The sequence below is a fragment of the Drosophila hydei genome, unplaced genomic scaffold (assembly GCF_003285905.1).
Source record: "Drosophila hydei strain 15085-1641.00,03,60 unplaced genomic scaffold, DhydRS2 tig00008119-arrow-pilon, whole genome shotgun sequence".
In the NCBI taxonomy this organism is placed as follows: domain Eukaryota; kingdom Metazoa; phylum Arthropoda; class Insecta; order Diptera; family Drosophilidae; genus Drosophila; species Drosophila hydei.
This window is the reverse complement of record NW_022045830.1, coordinates 2377243-2395955: the sequence shown is the minus strand read 5'-3', so window position 1 is coordinate 2395955 and position 18713 is coordinate 2377243. Positions and strand designations below refer to the sequence as shown.

The window sequence follows — 18713 nt, the reverse complement described above, 5'->3', positions numbered from 1 at the left end:
ACTGCTACGTTCTTTCTTGCATTTTTTTATTTGGTGTCAGCTCAGATGCAGCTGCTTGGGCAACCGGAGAACTCTTTGACAGTTGCTGGTTCGAGTGCTGCCAACTGGGCATAATTATGCACACATAGAGTTTCAGCAGAGAGTGAGTAAGGGGCGGGGAGGGAGTTGGCGGGGGGCAGCTATGGAATTCGGTCAAGTACTTGCCACTCGCTGTTGCATGCAGCAACAGCAACAGCAACAACTGGCTGTCAACTGGCTTCGCTTTGCTTTTTGTTTGATTTGATTTGTGTGACATGTAGAAGCTGTTGCTCGACGCATTACATTGACACTTTATCAAGCCTGCCCCAGTCGCCTCAGCCGCCGCCGCCGCTGCCGCCTCCTCCCCTCAATCACTTCACATATATGCATATGCATATAAGATTTTGGTGTTGCATTCCACGACACTTAAGTGGCACACGCAACTTTCTACGCATTTGTTACAGTTTGTCGGACCCACACGCTTATCATTTGCCCAAAAAAATTTAATTATTTGCGCCTGTCAGCCAAGGAAAGAAGAAACGGCGCACGTAAAGCATTTTTTAATGAGTCGATCCCAAAAAGAAAGTCCAAAAGCCAATTGGTAGTTCGTGATAACACGTCTGGGCCACGTCTTGGCCCATGTCTTGGCTTCACTTGGCACCCATCCAAATGACTTGGCTCATCTGCGGTCCATTCCATTGCCATTCGATGGACGCGCTTTTCAAAAGACGCTGCTGAAGGCAGCTGCTGTTTGCGTTTATTATAGCTATTGTTGTTGTTGTTACTGCTGCTGCTGCAACCGATGTTGTTGTTATTATTTGCTTGTCGCAGCTACCGTTTTTGTCTAGCCTTTTGACATATACTTACAAGCAGCTACCTTCAATTACTGTGACACAAACCCAGGTTTTAAGCAACATACATATGTTTAAAGCAAAAACAAAAAAGGATTACTCAAGTGAGATACCCTGTAACTGGCTAAAAAAAAGCATTCGGAATGACTTATCGCAAAGAAAACTTTAAGGAACTTGAACTGTATAGAGTATATAAAGTTCTAAAGGTCAGCTCTAGATTTTTTTGTGAATTTTACTAAATCATCTTTGCCTCAATCTGAACTTGATGAATCTATAATATGAATCTATGAATCTATATGATAAATTGCTATTACTGAACTAGTTAAATACTAAAAGAAACTTTATTGAACTCTAATAATCTCCAACAATTTAGCATAAGATTTCACTTTCAGCTCGTATCACTTCCATTTTCTACTTTAATGAGCAACAAGAGAAAAAAAGTTTTTTGCCCATAATAGAAAAGGCCTTTTCATGGCTTTTGTTGGCTGAAATTATTTGGCTAATTGGGCAAGTCGAGTTGGGAAACTCATTATCGGCCTGGACTTTCGCCGAGTGTCGGCTGGCATTAGCCATGATGAAGGCCAGCTCGGAGCAGACAGTGCGGACATTAAACGCCTCTGAATAAATTCAAATTCAAATTAATTGATAAAACGGAAACCCGTCCAGCCAAATGAAATTATCGCCACGTTTTGCGGCAATCGGCGCAGTTCGGCATTTAGCTAAACAATTTGCAGGCTAAAAAATTGCAACCGTTTGTGGTAGCAGCAGAGGCGGAGGCAGAAGCAGGGGCAGCAGTTGTGTTTGCGCATGCGTCGCTGCATGCTGCTTGCCACATTGCGCAAGTGCAGCCAGTGGGCTACCCGGACAGATAGACCGACGGCCGGACCGGTCCAGTCCAGTCTGGTCTGGCTTGGAGCGCGTGTGCAAAAGCTGCGCAGATTTTGTCGCATTTTTTTGTTTGTTTGCCAGGTATTTGTTTTCATTGCTTGTCCCATTCCGGCTCACACCCTCCCTCTCTCACCTGGTTGCAATGACTTCATTTGATGTAACCGCCAAGGCATTTGAACTTTTGGCTTTTCTTCAGACAGCCCGCGCACCCACTCGCTGTTTGCTGCTGCTGCGTTTATTTTGGGGTCTGGCATGTTTTTAAATGGTACGACATTTCGTCATGGTAATCAGTATAAAGTCAAGTCGCAGTTGCCTAATTGGCTTAGACGGCTTTTGTTGGCAACAGTGGGCTAAGCATAAGCTCAAAGCCATTACGAAATTATATGCATACGAACCAGGCTTAAAGATTCCATCAACTCATTAATGTCAAATACTCAAGCTCAGCTACAAAACAAACTATATAGCACAATGTGAAAAGTGATGCTCAATAAACTAATTTGAGGCAGTCATAAACATAATAGTAATAAGAATCATAATTGTAATAATAATAGTAACCTTTGTAGCTGCGTAGTTGAATATGTTTTATTAAATGTCAGTCAGGTCCCACTCTAACTGGTCTGTCGGACTCCATTTGCTGCCTGCCGACTAAAGAAGGTCCTCTTTCTTAGGCTACCTCCCACACATTAAGCTTCTATGTGGTCCTTAGTGTTCCTGCGTACAGCTCTCAATAAATTTTTCTGCGAAATACCAGACTCTTTTCCAAGCATCTTTGCCTTTGCACTCTGGTCTCTACTTTAAGCCCACTAATAGATTCTATCAGCTCATTCCTTTGTTCTATACACCTCTACCACTGGAGGAAAGTATAGATCGAAATATTTACATTTGTAAGGCAAGACGTTTCTTTGCTATTGCTTAGTACTTGGTACTAAATCTTAAGTATGAGTCAAAACTGTTAAGACCTTGAACAAAAACAAAACACACTAATCAATTGAATATATACGAAATGCTTTAAGCTTTACAGCTTTTACAGCTAACATTTAATAAAACCGAACGATTTCTCATTAAGTACAACAATCTATAGTATTATTTAGAAATATTTGCGCAAAATCGCATTAACTAAAGTTAATTGCCAGTATTAATCTTTTCAATGTAAGCAGTTTAAGTAGATTACAATCGTAGGCCTTGGCTACAATTTGAACGAGGTTATTCTTGTGCCCGCTGTGCGTGGCTGTAAAAATTAATTTGCGCCTAAGCGAAATAAGCACAAACAATTTTCGTGGCTCTCAAATGTGGCGATAATTAAATAAATGATGTAAACACCAGAGAACTGAGCAACTATGTGCGTTCAATATATAAACAATCCACAACGAAGATGTTATACTCTTGTGGTAATAGCAGAGTAGATAGTATATTCGACTCAACCCGATTTATTTAATTAACTAATGAAACTAAGTTTTATATTTATTTAGCAATCGATTGTAATACCGACGATGATTGTTTATATAAAGTCTATGACATATTTAAAATACCCTCCGCAAGGGTATATCGGATATGGATATGAGTTCTTTGAGTGCTGTCATTTATGATATATGTTTTGATTATAGTTTAGATATCGACAGCTTCGCCTGATTGAATATTTTTGTAATTGCAATCAAGTCAATGCCAAAGTCGTTGTCACTGTCGCCTTTTTGCCTTCTTTGCATTGACTTATCTATTTATATAGAGCCCGATATCTTGTATTATTATTATGCATACGTGTGCGGCCTATCTACAAATTATGCAAATGACAGTGGGCCGACGACAGCGACGACAAAGACGACGACGTCACGCGTTTACCAAGTCAATTGGTAATTGTCAATTGTGACAATGTTTAAACAATTTCCCCAGCGCAATTTTCAATTTATTTACTTTGGTCTCTCCCCCTCACCCCAACACAAGCTCTCTGCTCTTTGGCTGGCTGGGGCGGCTGTGTGTGTGGGCCCCACTGTAACGACCACAGGGAACTGCGTGTACATGAAACAATTAAACTCAACATGCATTAATGTCAAGTTATTCGCGCTCTGCCCGGCAATTAGAGGCCAACTTGCAACTTGCAATGGGCAACGGGCAACGCATGCGCATTCAGCAGTAAATAAAAAAGGCAGTTAACAGTTAACAGCTTAAGTAAGCCGACTAGTAGTTACTCTGTAGCTAATTTCACTGACTAAACTAAGCAAATTCTCTTAAATCTTAATGAAATTTAAAATGGTATACTCATATATAATAGAGAAGACCTTTAAGCTCTTCAGCATTTACTTAACTGGATATCAGGTGGTATACATAATATTATATACTCCTAGTTTATGTGGAACATATGATGACAATTGTCTAGTCAGTTTTCAGAGAAGCAAAATAAACTGTTACTGTGTGTTCCTTTTGTCAGATACACATATCTGCATAGATTCAGTATACCCTTTGCATTGATTACAGGGCATCAAAACAACGAACAACAACCAACAACAAGCCACAGCTGACAGCTGCAGTTGTAAATTTGATTTTTATGGCCAGAGTTAACATGTTGGCAATTGGCAACAGCGCATTTCGTTGCCGACCAGCCAAACAAGTTGACTCTGAATGAGTTTCTTATATCTGTCACCACTAAATCCAATTGCAACTGCAACTGCAACAGCAACAGCTTGACTCGATTTGAGCGGCTTTGAGGTGTTAATTTAGGCGAAAATCCGAGTATTGCACACGCGCATGGTCATGGCATCTGCAGATGCGGATGTGTAAGACTCGAATCACAGCAAAGCAAACTTGTATACAAATGTTCATGATAATCACAGCGATTACAGTCATTTTGATAATGACAATGAGAACGGAAATGGCAAGGAAAATGAATTTTATAACTCTGATAGTGATCAATATGAAAATAATAATTAATATGTTAAGAATGTTAGTTATTATAGTAATGATAATATAACAATGACAATAACAATGACAATAACAATGAAAATAACAATGACAATAACAATGACAATAACAATGACAATAACAATGACAATAACAATAACAATGATAATGATAATGATAACGATAATGATAATGATAATGACAATGATAATGATAATGATAATGATAATGATAATGATAATGATAATGATAATGATAATGATAATGATAATGATAATGATAATGATAATGATAATGATAATGATAATGATAATGATAATGATAATGATGATCATGATAATGATAATGATGATCATGATAATGATGATCATGATAATGATGATCATGATAATGATGATAATGATAATAATAATAATAATAATAATAATAATAATAAAAATAAAATTAATAATAATAATAATAATAATAATAATAATAAAAATAATATGATAATAATGATAATATTAATAAAATAATAATGAGAATGAATGAATTATAATGCTAATAAATATATCTAAAATAATTGGAACAATAATAATTAAATTGACTAATGACAAATGCAATCAATGATCGATAGCCATGCCAATCACTTGTATAATAATAATATATGAATACTATATATAAAGATAATAATAACGATAAAATCAATAGAATTAATTCATCTTTCAATCAGAATAGTTGCCCAATCCTATATATATCTACACATATATATATATATGCAGTTAGAATTCTGTTGCCTGTCAATTTTCTAATAAAAAACGAAACGAATTAACATTTTTGCAGATCTTTTTATGGCTTCCAGCTGCATCTGCGACAAACTTGAAATAAGCAAAACTTCATTTTGTCAGCTGCATTTTAATTACTTTTTTTCTGCACCCAAAAGAATCGCAAACAAATAAACACAAAGTGGTGAGCAAATTGAACGAGTTGTTGTTGCTTTTGCTGCTGCTGTTGTTGTTGTGTCTGGCTGGTCCAACAAGAAAATCGTGACAATAATGGCAAATCGAACGGATGTTTGAAAATCGACAAAATTTAAAATGAATTTGGCCGCCGTCGGCTCCTTCGGCCGCTGGCGCAGCCGCAGCCAATCGCAGAATTAAGCAATTTATCATAAAGGGAAACAAAAGTAAAAAGAACTTACCTTATAAATAATGCGGCTGACTAACCAAAAATAATTTATAATAAATTGTCGCTTGACGTGTTGCCATTGCCCAGTTGATCTTGACTCGCCAAACTTATTGGCAATTAAAAAATGTGCGCTCGGCGGGTACAGAATCTTAGGATGTTGCCCACACCTCCTCCTTCTGCCCCCAGCTACGCTCCCTTCTATCTCTGTCTGAGACGTTGAGCTGGATTCTGCAATTTATGGAGGTCACGAACTGAAGCCAAACAGACAAAAGCATCGATGGGTGTGTTTTAAAGACTGCAAACAATTTGCTCATGATACAATTTGTTCTCGCTTGCCCCAAAAGTTGGTCAGGCTAAAGTTGAACCTAAAACCTAGATATGATCTTGAGAATGCTTTGCACGCCAGGCAAAAGATTGATTAATGTTCATAATATTTATTATATTTGCTATGGCTATTAATATTAAAAAAATAAAAAAAAAAACATTTCGCTACTCTCTTTAAGGCAACAGTCAGATATGATCTTAACTACCGTTTGACAGCAAAGGAAATAGAAATTTGAAGAATTCGCTTCTCTCTTTAGTTTTATTTTTTATGCAAATTACAAATTTAAGAAAGTTTAGTCAATATGTAATATAGAAGATATTTCAGTAGCGACTTTTAAATGTTCATACATTACTCAATTTGTGGTTAGTATTGAAAAGAGAGAAACTTTGTAAAATATGTTGCACTTTATACAACTTTTAGATATACAAAAAATCTATAAAATCTGATATTGTCAATTCTATAAAAATATATCTTTAGACCTGTTTTAGAGTAAACTTATTGATTAACTACAAAGTTGAACTTGTTCAAGATGCTTCTCTCTTATTCTTAATTAAAGTTTTCAAAACATCAAATCAGTTGAATAACTTATCTTATCTAAAGTATTTAATATGCAAGAGAACTTTCAAATTGCGCTTCTCTCCTTATTCATGTTAACTTCTTTGCTTCTTACAATTTAAAGCAGAGTCTTCTTTCTGGTTTGTTATAGCCAGCACTTATTCAGCTTTCTTCTCGGACATTATGTACTTAACTGAGCTTCTTGTTGCCTCTTGTCATATATGTCGCTTAAATGCTTATTAAAGTTCTTCGGCCTTATCGCTTCTCTCTGCTCGAAGCTGTTCTGTTTGTCCTGTGCCAATTTCGGTTGCCGCCCATTTGAAATGCGAGTTGCTTTTGGCCTTTATTGAGTTGCATGCGGCTCGTTGCATGCGACTTGCTGCTTGTACGAGTTTGCTTAGGGCGCACTTAAGTACCGTTATTTTAATAAACGCCGCCTGGGCATGCCACATAGCTGCTCCCTGCACGACTGCCCTGCCCTGCCCTGCCCTGCCCTATACCCTACAATCTTGTGGTGTTTGGTTTTTTTTTAGTTTTTGGTAAAAGTTTGTGGCGAACTTTCTTCTTGACTCGACTCAAGTCAACTCAATTGCCACGCAGCTGGCGGTGCTGATCGCGCACGTTGCAAGTTCAAAGCATTTTGTGGTAAATTATGGAACAGCCCGCCCCACGGCTCAGGGCATAATAACAAATTTGGCAACGCCCACGCGTTGTTGTTCAATCTTCGTGCCTTCCTGCCTCGGTGTCTGCCTGCCTAACGTATACCGTACATAAACTAAACGGTTTATTTAAGTTTTAGTATTTGTTCATTTGCGCGCTTAGAACATTTTCGCCCCTTTCCATGTAAATCTCGCCGCTTTTAGTTGACATGAAGGCCACGCCCTGCTTTTGGATAAGCATAGCCAGCTGTAGACAGTGGCCAGGCTTTGTTCGGCTCCACATTTGCCGCTGATCTTCGATAACCAATTTTCAATTTCAATGCGCGACTCTCTCACATGGAACGACCTTGAGCGTGTGGAACCAGTTCAATTATCTTTTTTATAGTGCTAGAGATGGGTGCGTGTTGTCTCGTGTCTCGTTTCAGTTGTAAAATGTCAAAAGTTGAAATAGAAGATTACAATTTAGTACAAAGTTGAAGCCAAATTATTTGTGCTTTGAGTTACAATTGTACCAAAATGTCCTGACTTCAGCTGTGTTTCTTGAGTTAAGTTTTTTTCCATAGTTTCAACTTATGATGTATAGCTGGATTTAATTATTTAGTTCAAGAATCTGTTCTGGTGCAGCTGGATCATTGTCTTTAAATCTGAATTGAGTCTGAGAATTTTAATTTGGTTTAGCAACACAATAAATCAAAATTCGGGCTTGACGCTGTGTGATTTGTTTTAATAACAATATATTACATATCTCCTGATTCGATAAGCTGATGTTACTAGGGCAACTAAACTAGCTCAGCCTTATACTGAAGAGTTATAAAGGAGCACAATATATTAATAAATTTCACAAAAACTCTCATCTTTAGTTGACTCATTCCAATTGAGTATTTCAAACGTAGTTGGCATTCGTGTCTGGGTATCACGCTTGCATCTCTAACTGCTATGGACTTACTCATAGTTACCATTCATATATAAACTTCCCCACAACAACAAATGTTTTTTTTTTAGTCAATTTGATGCGTGTTTCATTTGACGCGTCATAAAATTAACGCTTTAAGCGCCGATTTGCGATCTGAGCACGTTAAACATTTTACAATATACTAATTGCCAGTTGGCTATTGTTGTGCTTGTTTTTGAGTGAAAGTATAACTGTCAGATATCTGGGCAACTGCCTGATCATTTGACACGCCTAGCAAATACAAAATTCACATGTTTAGAGACCTTCTACAGCTGCTCTGAGTCAGCGTTAGAAAGTTTAAATATTGTTTTTCGATTTGTTATTTGAATTTTTCGTTGCTCATTAAGCAAAACTTAGCAAATAGAAAAATTTCCTTCAATTTGTATTATTAGTTAGTGCATATTTAACTAAACAATTGCATAACTTACAGCGTGGGCGTGGCAGATTCTGAATAGGGCGCAGCTTGTGGTTGATTGAGTTATGATAACGTCGAGTGTTGAGAAATGCAAATGAATCAATTTGATATCAAGATGATGAGTGCTCTGTACGGTGGCTGATCAGCTAGCACATACCCTGTAATCGTCTGTTTGAGCAGATTTAAAAACAATCTTCAATTGCAGATTTATAATCTTTACAGGGTATGTATTATACAATGCAAAAAACATTAAAATTTTCCGACATAGTCAAGAAACTTGATCTATGGTATACCCTATGTTACAGAAAACACATTCCTATAAATTGAGCATATGTACAGGGTATTTATTATAGATTTGAAAGCAAAAAAGAGAAATTATGATACGGGGTATTTATCGGGAATCATCTAGATTATTCAAGCCCATTCAAAGAAATAATATACCCTATATGTATGTCCACGAGTATTAGGCAATGTATTTTATGTGGATGGGCACACCTTTAATCCATTTGTATTTATTGCGTACAGGGTATAATTACACGCAACACTTAATCGTGATAGTGCTGCAATGATAATTGTTTCGATCTGTGATTCAATCAGTTGTTAAATTGAATCTCTATTGAGCTACGATTCGCAGTCGGAGGAGCATTTGCCATGCATTTATTCCGCTCAAGTGCGCAATGCCAATGGCAATGGAATCCTGCTGGCTCAATCGAGATATCATTATTTATATATATCATATATATATATATGAATGTAATCGTCTGGGTGCTGTAATTTCAGTGCATTTACATGGCGGGCAGCTGCAGCAGGAGCTGGGGTACAGCAATCTTCCATTTAATAACCAATTATCGTTGATCAACTGCACGCCCAGAACCAGCCCACTGGGTCGAAGCAGGTGGTAGAGCAGGGCGGGGCGGGGTGGTGCCGGACTGGGACTGCGCAATATCAATTACGAGTTGCGTTCCGACTGATTATCCGCACAGCTCTTGGCTGGGAATTGGCCATGGCCAAGGCAAACAGACAGTCGGCAAAAGGCAATTGGCAATCGGATTGCTGCTGCTGCTCGAGCAGTTGCTGCATTTGCTCGGGGGTTGTGTCTGATTAGCGCTAAAACAAGTTAATGCCATTGATGATGCCCAGCCCGATGCTGAACGACGGACGCCCAGTGCATGGCAATCGGGGCAGACAAGGTGCGTACGTGGTGCAATGACAAACAGTCAGGCAGCAAGACAGCCGGACAGACGGGCCGACAAAAACCGCCAAGGCTTCGTCGAAGAAACCTGAAAAGCTAAACTGAACGACTGCAGCATACCCTGTGCACATCAGATTTCATTATCTACATCTATGTATGGGTGGATAAGTAAGTAGATAAATACCTGCGTTCTAGCTGAAGAAGGACTCAAGGAATATTTGTTGCTATAGATTAAATATGTCTCAAACTCTACACATTTCAAACTTAATCTATGAGTTATAGATCTTTGCTGAAACACTCCGCCTCCATCAGGGGGCATGGTTCCAGATGAATTCTGTATTGCTTTCTATATATTCTAAGTAGATTCACTGTTCAGGTAGCTAAACTGTTTAGAGCGAACTTTGAATTGAGTAAAACCCATCTACTGTTTTTGCACCTTTCGAGCAGGGTATAACGGCCACTTCAGGCCAAGATAAATGGGCCAGCTGCTGATCCGACAACAACAATGGCAGCAGCAGCAACAACAACTGAGCTGCTTGGGAGTCGCATTGCGTTGTCTCTCGTTGCAGTTGTCAAAAAAAGCTTTTGATGTGCGGCGACAACACTTGGGATGCGCCTCCTCGTCGCGTCTCATATTGAACTTTCCCATTGGACGGACGCTTTCCTAGAATATGTAGCATAGGCTGTGTCTGTGTCTGTGTCTGTCTGTCCGACTGTTTGTCTGTCAACTGTCTCTGTCTCTGTCTCTGTGTACTCAACACTTCTTATGCTAATGCGTTGATGTTGTAGTTGTCGTCGTTGTCGTGGTCGTTGTCGTCGTCGTCGTCGTCGTCGTCGTCGTCTTATTCAAAAACCAAAAGTCAAACAAATTTTGTTGGCGTTACCTTGAATTTGAAAGCCAACAAAACAAATAGCCAGTGACAAAGCCCAGTTAAAGTGAAAGAACTTTAAGATACGCAGCTAACACTGGACAACAAGAAGTTTGATTTTAATGTGTCAAAAGTGCAGATAGAAATAAATTATGTGCAACGAAAAGTTTATAAAATATCTATTTAAAATAACACTAGACAACAATGAATTTGAATTTTAGATTCCATGTCCAGCTTTAGTAGTTCATTTATACATTTTAATTCTAAATCTTAAAAATCTCATTGCTGCCTGACATTTGTTGACTAGTGTAATTTGATGTTTAGTGATAACTCAATAGGCTGGATGACTTAATTTACGCTCATTAATGGAATTGTCTGTGGGAGACTTCAGCGGACGCTGCCCTATGCAAATGAGCAGCAATTATGCTGATTGTGAACTAGCGCTAATTGACAGACCTTCGATTGTGACCCACGAGCAGCCTAACTAACCCAATTTCCATCACTCTTCTCTTTGCAGGCTGCCCCGTGACGACGAGCTCGCACTGTTTGCGCTGCAACAAGGCGGGCTGCATCAAGTGTCCACTGTACCTGGTGACGGATACGCGCCAATGCGTGGATGAATGCCCCGCTGGCTATCTGGATCAATGGTCAGCCCACACCGAGTTCATGGGTCGCGTCTGTGTGCCCACTGGCTACTCCGGGCCGCTGATGGCAGCGCTGGCAGGTCTGCTGGGTGGCTTTTTGGTATGCCTCTCGCTGCTGGCTGTGGCCGTGATGCTCGTGCGGCGCAAGCGCAGACGCAAGTCTGTCAAACAGAAGCTCATCAATGAAAATACAATGGATCGTGCGGATTTCATGCGCCAGCTGAACGAGATGCGGCCCAATGCAGAGTACTTTCTGGCCATGCTGAATGACACGCGTCGACAAATACGCAAATTGTATTTGTCCGGCGAGGTGGCGGCTGCCAACTCGTATCGACCCATTGTTCGGGATCTGGCCAAGCTGCTGATACTGCTGAACAGGCCGATCGAACTGATACCCACGCCGCCGCACGACTGGGCGCGGCTATATGCGTGGTCAGAGCACGCTCTGGAGCGCTATAAGCCGCAGGTGGGCCAGCTGATTGACTTCTTTCAGACATCCCATGCGGGCGGTGCTGGTCCGGAGGTGCTGTATGCAGCGCCCGCCAAAAAGCCAGGCCACAGCATCTTAAGGCAACAACAGCAGCAGAAGGCGGGCACGACGCCTAATCAAAAGCTGGGCACGGACCTGCTGCCAGGGGATCGAAACAGCAACGCCTCGGCACAGCAAAAGCTGCACTTGTTCGGTTCCCTGATCAGCCTGCACGAGTTTGAAGAGCCGCGCGCCTCAGATCCGTTTGGCAGTAGCTTCAATACGCTGAAGAGCGGCAATCTCATCACGGATCTCAATGCTAGCTCGCTCTGGCTGGAGGATGAGTTCTATAAGCTGGGCTTTCGGCCGCAGGACGAGATCACGACTGAGCTCTAGTTTTGGCCGCAACAGCAGAGGGAAGAGTATTATCCTAGCACAAAGCTGGCAACGCTACACGGTTCCATGTGTAGCGCAGGTCCAGCTCGGAGCTGAGCACATTCCGCCAGGCCATCAACAAACTGAGACGCACATTTAGATACCGAGTCGCTAAATGTTAACGTTTAGTTTAGTTTAATCTAGCTTAGCCCTAGTTAGTCTATCATCTAGCCTCTACAGAGCGAACTAGTCACGTAAAATCACAAAAACACAAATCACACAAACATACAAATGAAAATCGAGGAATCGCGTGGAAAATGGATTTCTGTTTTTAATTTTATGGATTTTACAAAAATCGCAAACATGTAACCGAACAATATTCGATATAATGCCTACACATATATGATGCCTACTATATAGATAGTTACAGTACCTACATATATGATATTTATAGCGATAGCTTATAGAGACGGAGATTATAAAGCTTAGTGAATAACTATAAAAATATATTATGAACATAATGAACAATAAAATCATGTGCCTAAAACTATTTAAATGCATTACACTTAAACTGGCCAACAAACTAATAACGAACAGTTTTAGCCAACGTTATGGCGCCTCGTACTTCCACAGGATGTCGGGCTCTTGCTTGAGGGAAATGTCCGGTTGTCATGTCGCATCGTTGCTGGCGTCCTTGTGCGCCGCCTGCAGATGCTCGGCCCATTTGCGCTCATTGACTAAACGGGATAGCTCGCTGGCATCGTAGCCTATCAACAGCTTCAGATCACAGTCGAACTTGTAAGCGAACCGCTTGCCCGATACCTTAGATATCATATCACCATCATAGTAGTAGCGCAGCGCACGAGACAGCTTCTCATAATTCATGGCAGGCTTGTTCTTCTTTTCGCCCCACAGACGGGCAACGCGATCCGGATCGCTTAGCTTAAACTCGCCCTCAGTGCCAACCCATTCGATGATGTCCGTGTGCTCGCTGTCAGTAAGAATCTCAAGCAGAAACTGCCAGAGCTGCACCTGGCCATTGTTGCCGGAGCCAATGCTATTATGATGACTGGGACTTTGCGGCGCTGGCGAACTCTCGGAGGCTGTAAATATCGAAACGGTTAGGTTAAGCTCTCCAGTATCTATAGATTAACTGCTCACAGTCGTTGCTCTTAACGCTTTGAAAGGATTTGCGCATAATACGTTGCTCCAATCCAACACCGGAGATGTTGGCACCTGTCGCTGATTTGGTTTGCTTCGGTTTACGAAGCTCTTCGGCTTGTTTGTGCACCACGGAAACGAAATTGCATTCCTTCAGAAGCTGTAGATGCGTCCAAAATACATTGCCAGGATCTCGTGGCAGCTTGCGGCTAAACTGCTCGTGCGTCATGGCGCACAGCGCCTGGCCCGTAATCAACCATTCGTCCATGTTGAGGTCGCGCAGCTCGAACTCTTTCACCGCCCACTCCAGCCAGTGGGCGACGTGCGCTGGCGTCCATTCACTCACAGATTCAGGTATTTTGAGACGGATTTGCTCGCGCTTAAATTTGCTATCCAGCACCCAGTTGAGCACGGGCTTGGTTACCTCTACATCGGCATCCTTATCCTCGTCAGTGACATCCACGTCGCACGATTCTTCGGCTTTATGTTTACGTTTTTTGCTAGCCTTGCTGGGACTGCCACTGGACGAGCTTTTGCCGCTACTGTTGGTGTCCTGGGCACTAAGTTGTGCAGCCTCCTCAATGGCCAGTGTAGCCAGCGCTGCCTCTGTGGGCTTTAGCACATCCGCAATGTTGATCTTTTTGCGAATGGTCTGGATTTGTACATTGATCTGCACTAGACCCTCGCCCTTGACACACTGATCGACCAAGTTCTTGTGCGGCTCCAGCTACAAAGAGTTTTGGTTACTTGGTGTATTGAGGAAGTCGTAAGAATACTTACATCCTGCGCATCCTGCAAGCAGAAGGTATAGTAGTGTAGCTCAACGCCAATCTTTTGTTCAACAAGTTTTCTGCAAGATTAAATTGAAATTATTATATATAAAACTCGTTTATCTATATGGATTTACTTGAGCGTGCTGAGCGGTTCCCTAATGTCCATGTGCACTATGATAATGTCATCTGGCTCGTTCTCCACGTCATTTGTGTCCTCGTATATGTTCGTCTCCTCAAAAATCTCGCTGGCAATCACTTCCTCTGCAAAGTTTTGGGGTAGATTAGCTAGTTGACAACTGTTGATACGCGCAGACTTTGCGCAGGCACTATAAGTAGCCTGTGTGGTTGCCCATTGCAGGAGTTGCAGCAGCTGTGTATAGGTAGCGTTAATTTATGACTTACCCAGGCCACCGCCCCCGCTTAGGCGTCTTATTAACTCATCTGACAGATCGTTGTTGCTGTCCATACTTATTTTGTTTATTTTTTTAGGAAGCTTCAGACAAATTGTCTGTAATTCATTTGGAAAACAGCAGAAGTGTGACCAGACATCAGAAAATTATTTTAGACAGAGACGGTGAAAGGCAGTTCAGTTGCATGACGGCACTGCCAACTTGGTGTGCTGTATCAATCAGCTTCTTATAGTTATCATTTACCGGCGGGTTATTCAAATATTTTGTTAAATTAAAAATTGCGCTTCAAATTTAATGAATTTCAATTTGAAGATGAAGTTGAGATTATTATATGAAGAATTTACATACCCAATTATTAACAACTTTTTTTAGCTCTGCAAGTCACTAACAAATATTTCTTTGCTGACACGCTTGGCTTTCTATTTATGTTCCCAATCAAGGAAAAATTTGCATGCAAAAATTAGACCAATTAACCACACACATTGACAATCAAGATAGCTATCAAAAAATATTGTGCAAATATCGTTTGATTAGCTTAATTGCGGTTGATGTGCGTAGCTAATAAGGAAATTTACGAGCATTGCTGACAAGTCAAGCAATTTGAAGTGTTTCACTGGAAACCAATCCAAGCACTAAAAACTCTTAAGTACTTTACATTCATTGATAAACGAACCACTAAATAGCATACTGTTTAAAGTACTCCAAATACAAGACAATTGGCAGTGTTTGTTTTAAAATCAGGAAGTTCTTGGACATAAGCCGATTATGCAAGTGGGTCAGCGGCACCCGCTAAATGCTGATAAAATGCCAGAGAACCTGTTCTGCACACACGCACGCACAAATATACGCACGCACCCACTCACTGTTTGCAGCGATAAAGGCCGCCAATTGTCTTATCAGCTGTTGTCTGCTGCCAGAGGCTGCGAGCAGGGGTCGGCGGCACCGTGGCAGGGGAGTAAAAGTTAAACAACTTCAAGTGCAAAGCGCACTTGTTACTACAAACGATTTTTCATGTTTCCTCGCCCAAATACCCTGCACCAATCCCCTGCGCATGAGTTTCGCACTGTTTTTAGAGTTGAGCACAAATATTATCTCATTGTTAACTCAGTTGAGTTGGCAAATTTCTAGCAAAATTGCTGCTTGCTCTGTGATCAAGATAAAAACATAAATAGAACACATTTCCTATAAAAACCAATTATTGTAGAAAACGTATTGAGCCAAAAGACAATAGACAAAACATTTGATGTATATATCACTTATGTTTAAACTTGCTTGTAAATTTTATATATCATTCAAATATTATTAAGAGCTCTGAGTAACGCTTGATTGTAAGTGATAATTTCACTCTTAATCCAACTTGATATATACTTTCGGACTCTTCGGCAAATAGAAGTTGAGTCATTGTCAAAGCAGATGCAGATTGTGGCTCATCATTAGTCACTATTCAATTAATTTGTATGCTAATGAGCTGCGCTGCGACATGCTGTACGACATTGTTGCTAATGACCTCGAAAATACAGTTAGAGCTGATCGCAATAGAAACAACTAGACCAAAGTGTCTAGGTCATGTTTGGCAGCCAGCTGCAGTGGTGGCATCAGCTGAGGGTCAGTTTAGCCACCGCCCAAAATATTGCTGGCAATAAAGGCCTAAGGCCCAATAACAAGTTGTCTGGGAATTGGGAGCTGGGAACTGGGCGTTGGGAGCTGACAACTACTCCACGCCATAAACCATAAAATTATGCGCAGTCATTGCGGCGCCGGCAGACAACTAGAGCCAAAAACATAGCTCAATGGGCCAAGAGAGTGTGGCTATGTGGCAAACGAAAACAACCCCTTGGAGGCGTCTCAGGATTATAGCTGGGACGCCACGGCGACAGCAACAGCTACAGCGCATTCAACTCGACTCGACTCGACTACGTCGCGCATTGCGTCACTAAGAATAGTGGAAATTAAATCAATAGGACAACTCCCACATGGATATGGCCAGTCCCGAAACTGGAGCAGCTAAGTCGTACACTGAAAGAAAATCTCAGCAAATACTAACTTTTCTTTCGCTAGCGAGCACTCTGATGAAAGTAATTCTAGAACTTTGTGGGTTGCTCTCAGTTCTTCAACATATACTTGAACTACTGCTTATTTCTCTCAGTGCATCGAAAAACATTATGCACTGTGTATTAGTAATTTCTACCATCTATGTTGCTCAGTGCCTGAAATAGTATTTGCATTTTGGGTATACAAGTTTCCAGCCTTGCCTGGTATTTAGGTCGCCAAAGGGCTAGCAGGTTAATGCCTCGGACTGACTGCAAGGACACTTGAAAGGCGCGTAGAGGGTGGGGCAAGTGGAGGAGCAGCTCAAATTGGAGCTGCGTTTCGCTAGCGCATAACTCAAACGAATTTTGTGTTTCCGTTTCAGTTACACTTTCATATTTAGTTTTCGGTTCTTCCATTTCATAATTTTTACTAATTAATTGGTGGGCATTTTGCATTTTCAATGGGCTTCGCTGGCCACGTCGAGCTTTCTGGGTCGCCTAATAAATAATCCAGTTCGTTTTCCCCGTTATGTTTGCCTTTCGAACTACACCCGCAACCTTGTTGAGGGCCACTGAACTGGGCCTCGGCCTGCGTCCTTTTGTATATTTTATTAGCCACTTTGGATAGATTCGATAAAAAAGAAACTTTCGAATGTCCAAAAAGAACTTTTAATTTAGAATGCTGCCGAAATAGAAAGTATTGGAACACACATATTGAACATGATTCACCATTTAACTGCTGACAAATTTTATTTGGTTAGCCAATTCCAAATCAAGTCAAGTCATGAATGCCGTAATATCCGAAACAATAAACAAGACTCTCGTTGCGCCTGAGTCATGGCCTAAGTCGTCATCAGGCCTTCCCAAAAACCAAACTGCACAGGAGTCATACTTAGCATGTCATCAGTACAATATGCATATGAATCTAATGTTTCGTGCAATAGGAATTCAAATCTTGCCATTTCTCCGTGACCTGTTCGAAAGTCTTGCCAAAAATTCCATCCTCCAACTGTTCACCTAAACCGTTTATCCTACACTACGTGACTTTTTAATTGTATTTTTTCTGTCTAATTGTATATAGAATTGGAATAGTTAATTGCATTATTTATTTATTTCTTAGAAAAATTATTTTTTTTTTTGGAATTCATTCGCACTAAAAATTTGTGCCCATTAGCTTAAATGCGCTTGATTTATGCACCAATTTCTAAACAAATTTGCGAGAAATCATCAAATATAAATTTCTAAAGAAATGATTTGTTTATAAATAGAATAAAGTGTGAACAATTTAATATTATTTTGTTAAAGTTAAAATACTTAATTTACGATTTAATTTTACTTTTTCATTTCTATATGTTTTATACTAATTTTAATTAAAAACAACACCTTTTCGAAGAATTAGCTTATTCCAGTTAACAAATAGGTTTATAAAATATATATTATATTTTATTATTATTATAATGAAATGAAATGAAAAAGTTATTTTTTGGTTGTAAAATAAAATGATGTTCATATTTAGTTTAGTTAGAATATGTTTACTATACTATATACTATATATTTATTATATTATTATACTATACATTTATTATTTCCTTTATATTTTTTTAATTATTAAGTTATTAATTTTTTACTATCCATTGATTATTTATTTTTTATTACTTTATTATATATATTTCTTTAATTATTAAATTTATATTTATGTATTAAATTAGTTATTATTTATTTTTATATATTTAATAATATGAATAGTTAACATATATCAATTACGTAGTTTTGCGTGCTCTTGAATAAATGCATTTGATAATTGATAAATGCAACACCATATGTGAGTATATGTGTGTGCATGCGTGTGTATGTAAGTGAGTATGCATATTTGCATGCATGTGTGTGTGCGTGCTTGAGTCTCTTATCAATCAGCTGAATCAAGAATCGCCCAATGCTGCTGCTGCAGCCGGCGTTTGCCATGCTGCTGTCGACGCCGACGGCGCTGCTTCTTCTGCTGCTGCGCTGCTCTTGTTGGCTGCGCCCGCTCTCTCAGCTGTGTGTCGAACAATTCAGTCTGTTGGCGCAA

The 18713-nt window shown here is 40.0% G+C and overlaps 2 protein-coding genes across 2 annotated transcripts in view; one reads left to right on the top strand and one right to left on the bottom strand.

Moving 5' to 3' along the window:
* LOC111594566 overlaps nucleotides 1-12313 on the top strand; it is a 36908-nt gene extending 24595 nt beyond the window's left edge. The window contains exon 3 of the mRNA XM_023307923.2: nucleotides 11301-12313. Within this exon, the coding sequence (XP_023163691.2) occupies nucleotides 11301-12292 (992 nt within the window). The 3' untranslated portion in view covers nucleotides 12293-12313. The remainder of the gene's footprint in view (nucleotides 1-11300) is intronic.
* Nucleotides 12314-12920: 607 nt separating this feature from the next.
* On the bottom strand, nucleotides 12921-14764 carry LOC111594565 (DNA-binding protein Ets97D). Its single transcript, XM_023307922.2, has 5 exons — nucleotides 14608-14764; nucleotides 14340-14466; nucleotides 14213-14282; nucleotides 13433-14159; nucleotides 12921-13374 (listed from the first exon to the last, which is right to left on the bottom strand). Exons 1-5 carry the CDS (start codon nucleotides 14669-14671, stop codon nucleotides 12941-12943), a joined length of 1422 nt encoding a protein of 473 aa, XP_023163690.2. The 5' UTR covers nucleotides 14672-14764; the 3' UTR covers nucleotides 12921-12940.
* Between the last annotated feature and the right edge of the window lie 3949 nt (nucleotides 14765-18713).

Coding starts and splice junctions, on each gene's coding strand:
- LOC111594565 (XM_023307922.2), bottom strand. CDS start 14,671: ATGGACAGCAACAACGATCTGTCAGATGAGTTAATAAGACGCCTAAGC. Junction 14,467..14,607: donor AAGCGGGGGCGGTGGCCTGG/GTAAGTCATAAA, acceptor AAAACTTTGCAG/AGGAAGTGATTGCCAGCGAG. Junction 14,160..14,212: donor GCTTGCAGGATGCGCAGGAT/GTAAGTATTCTT, acceptor AACTCTTTGTAG/CTGGAGCCGCACAAGAACTT.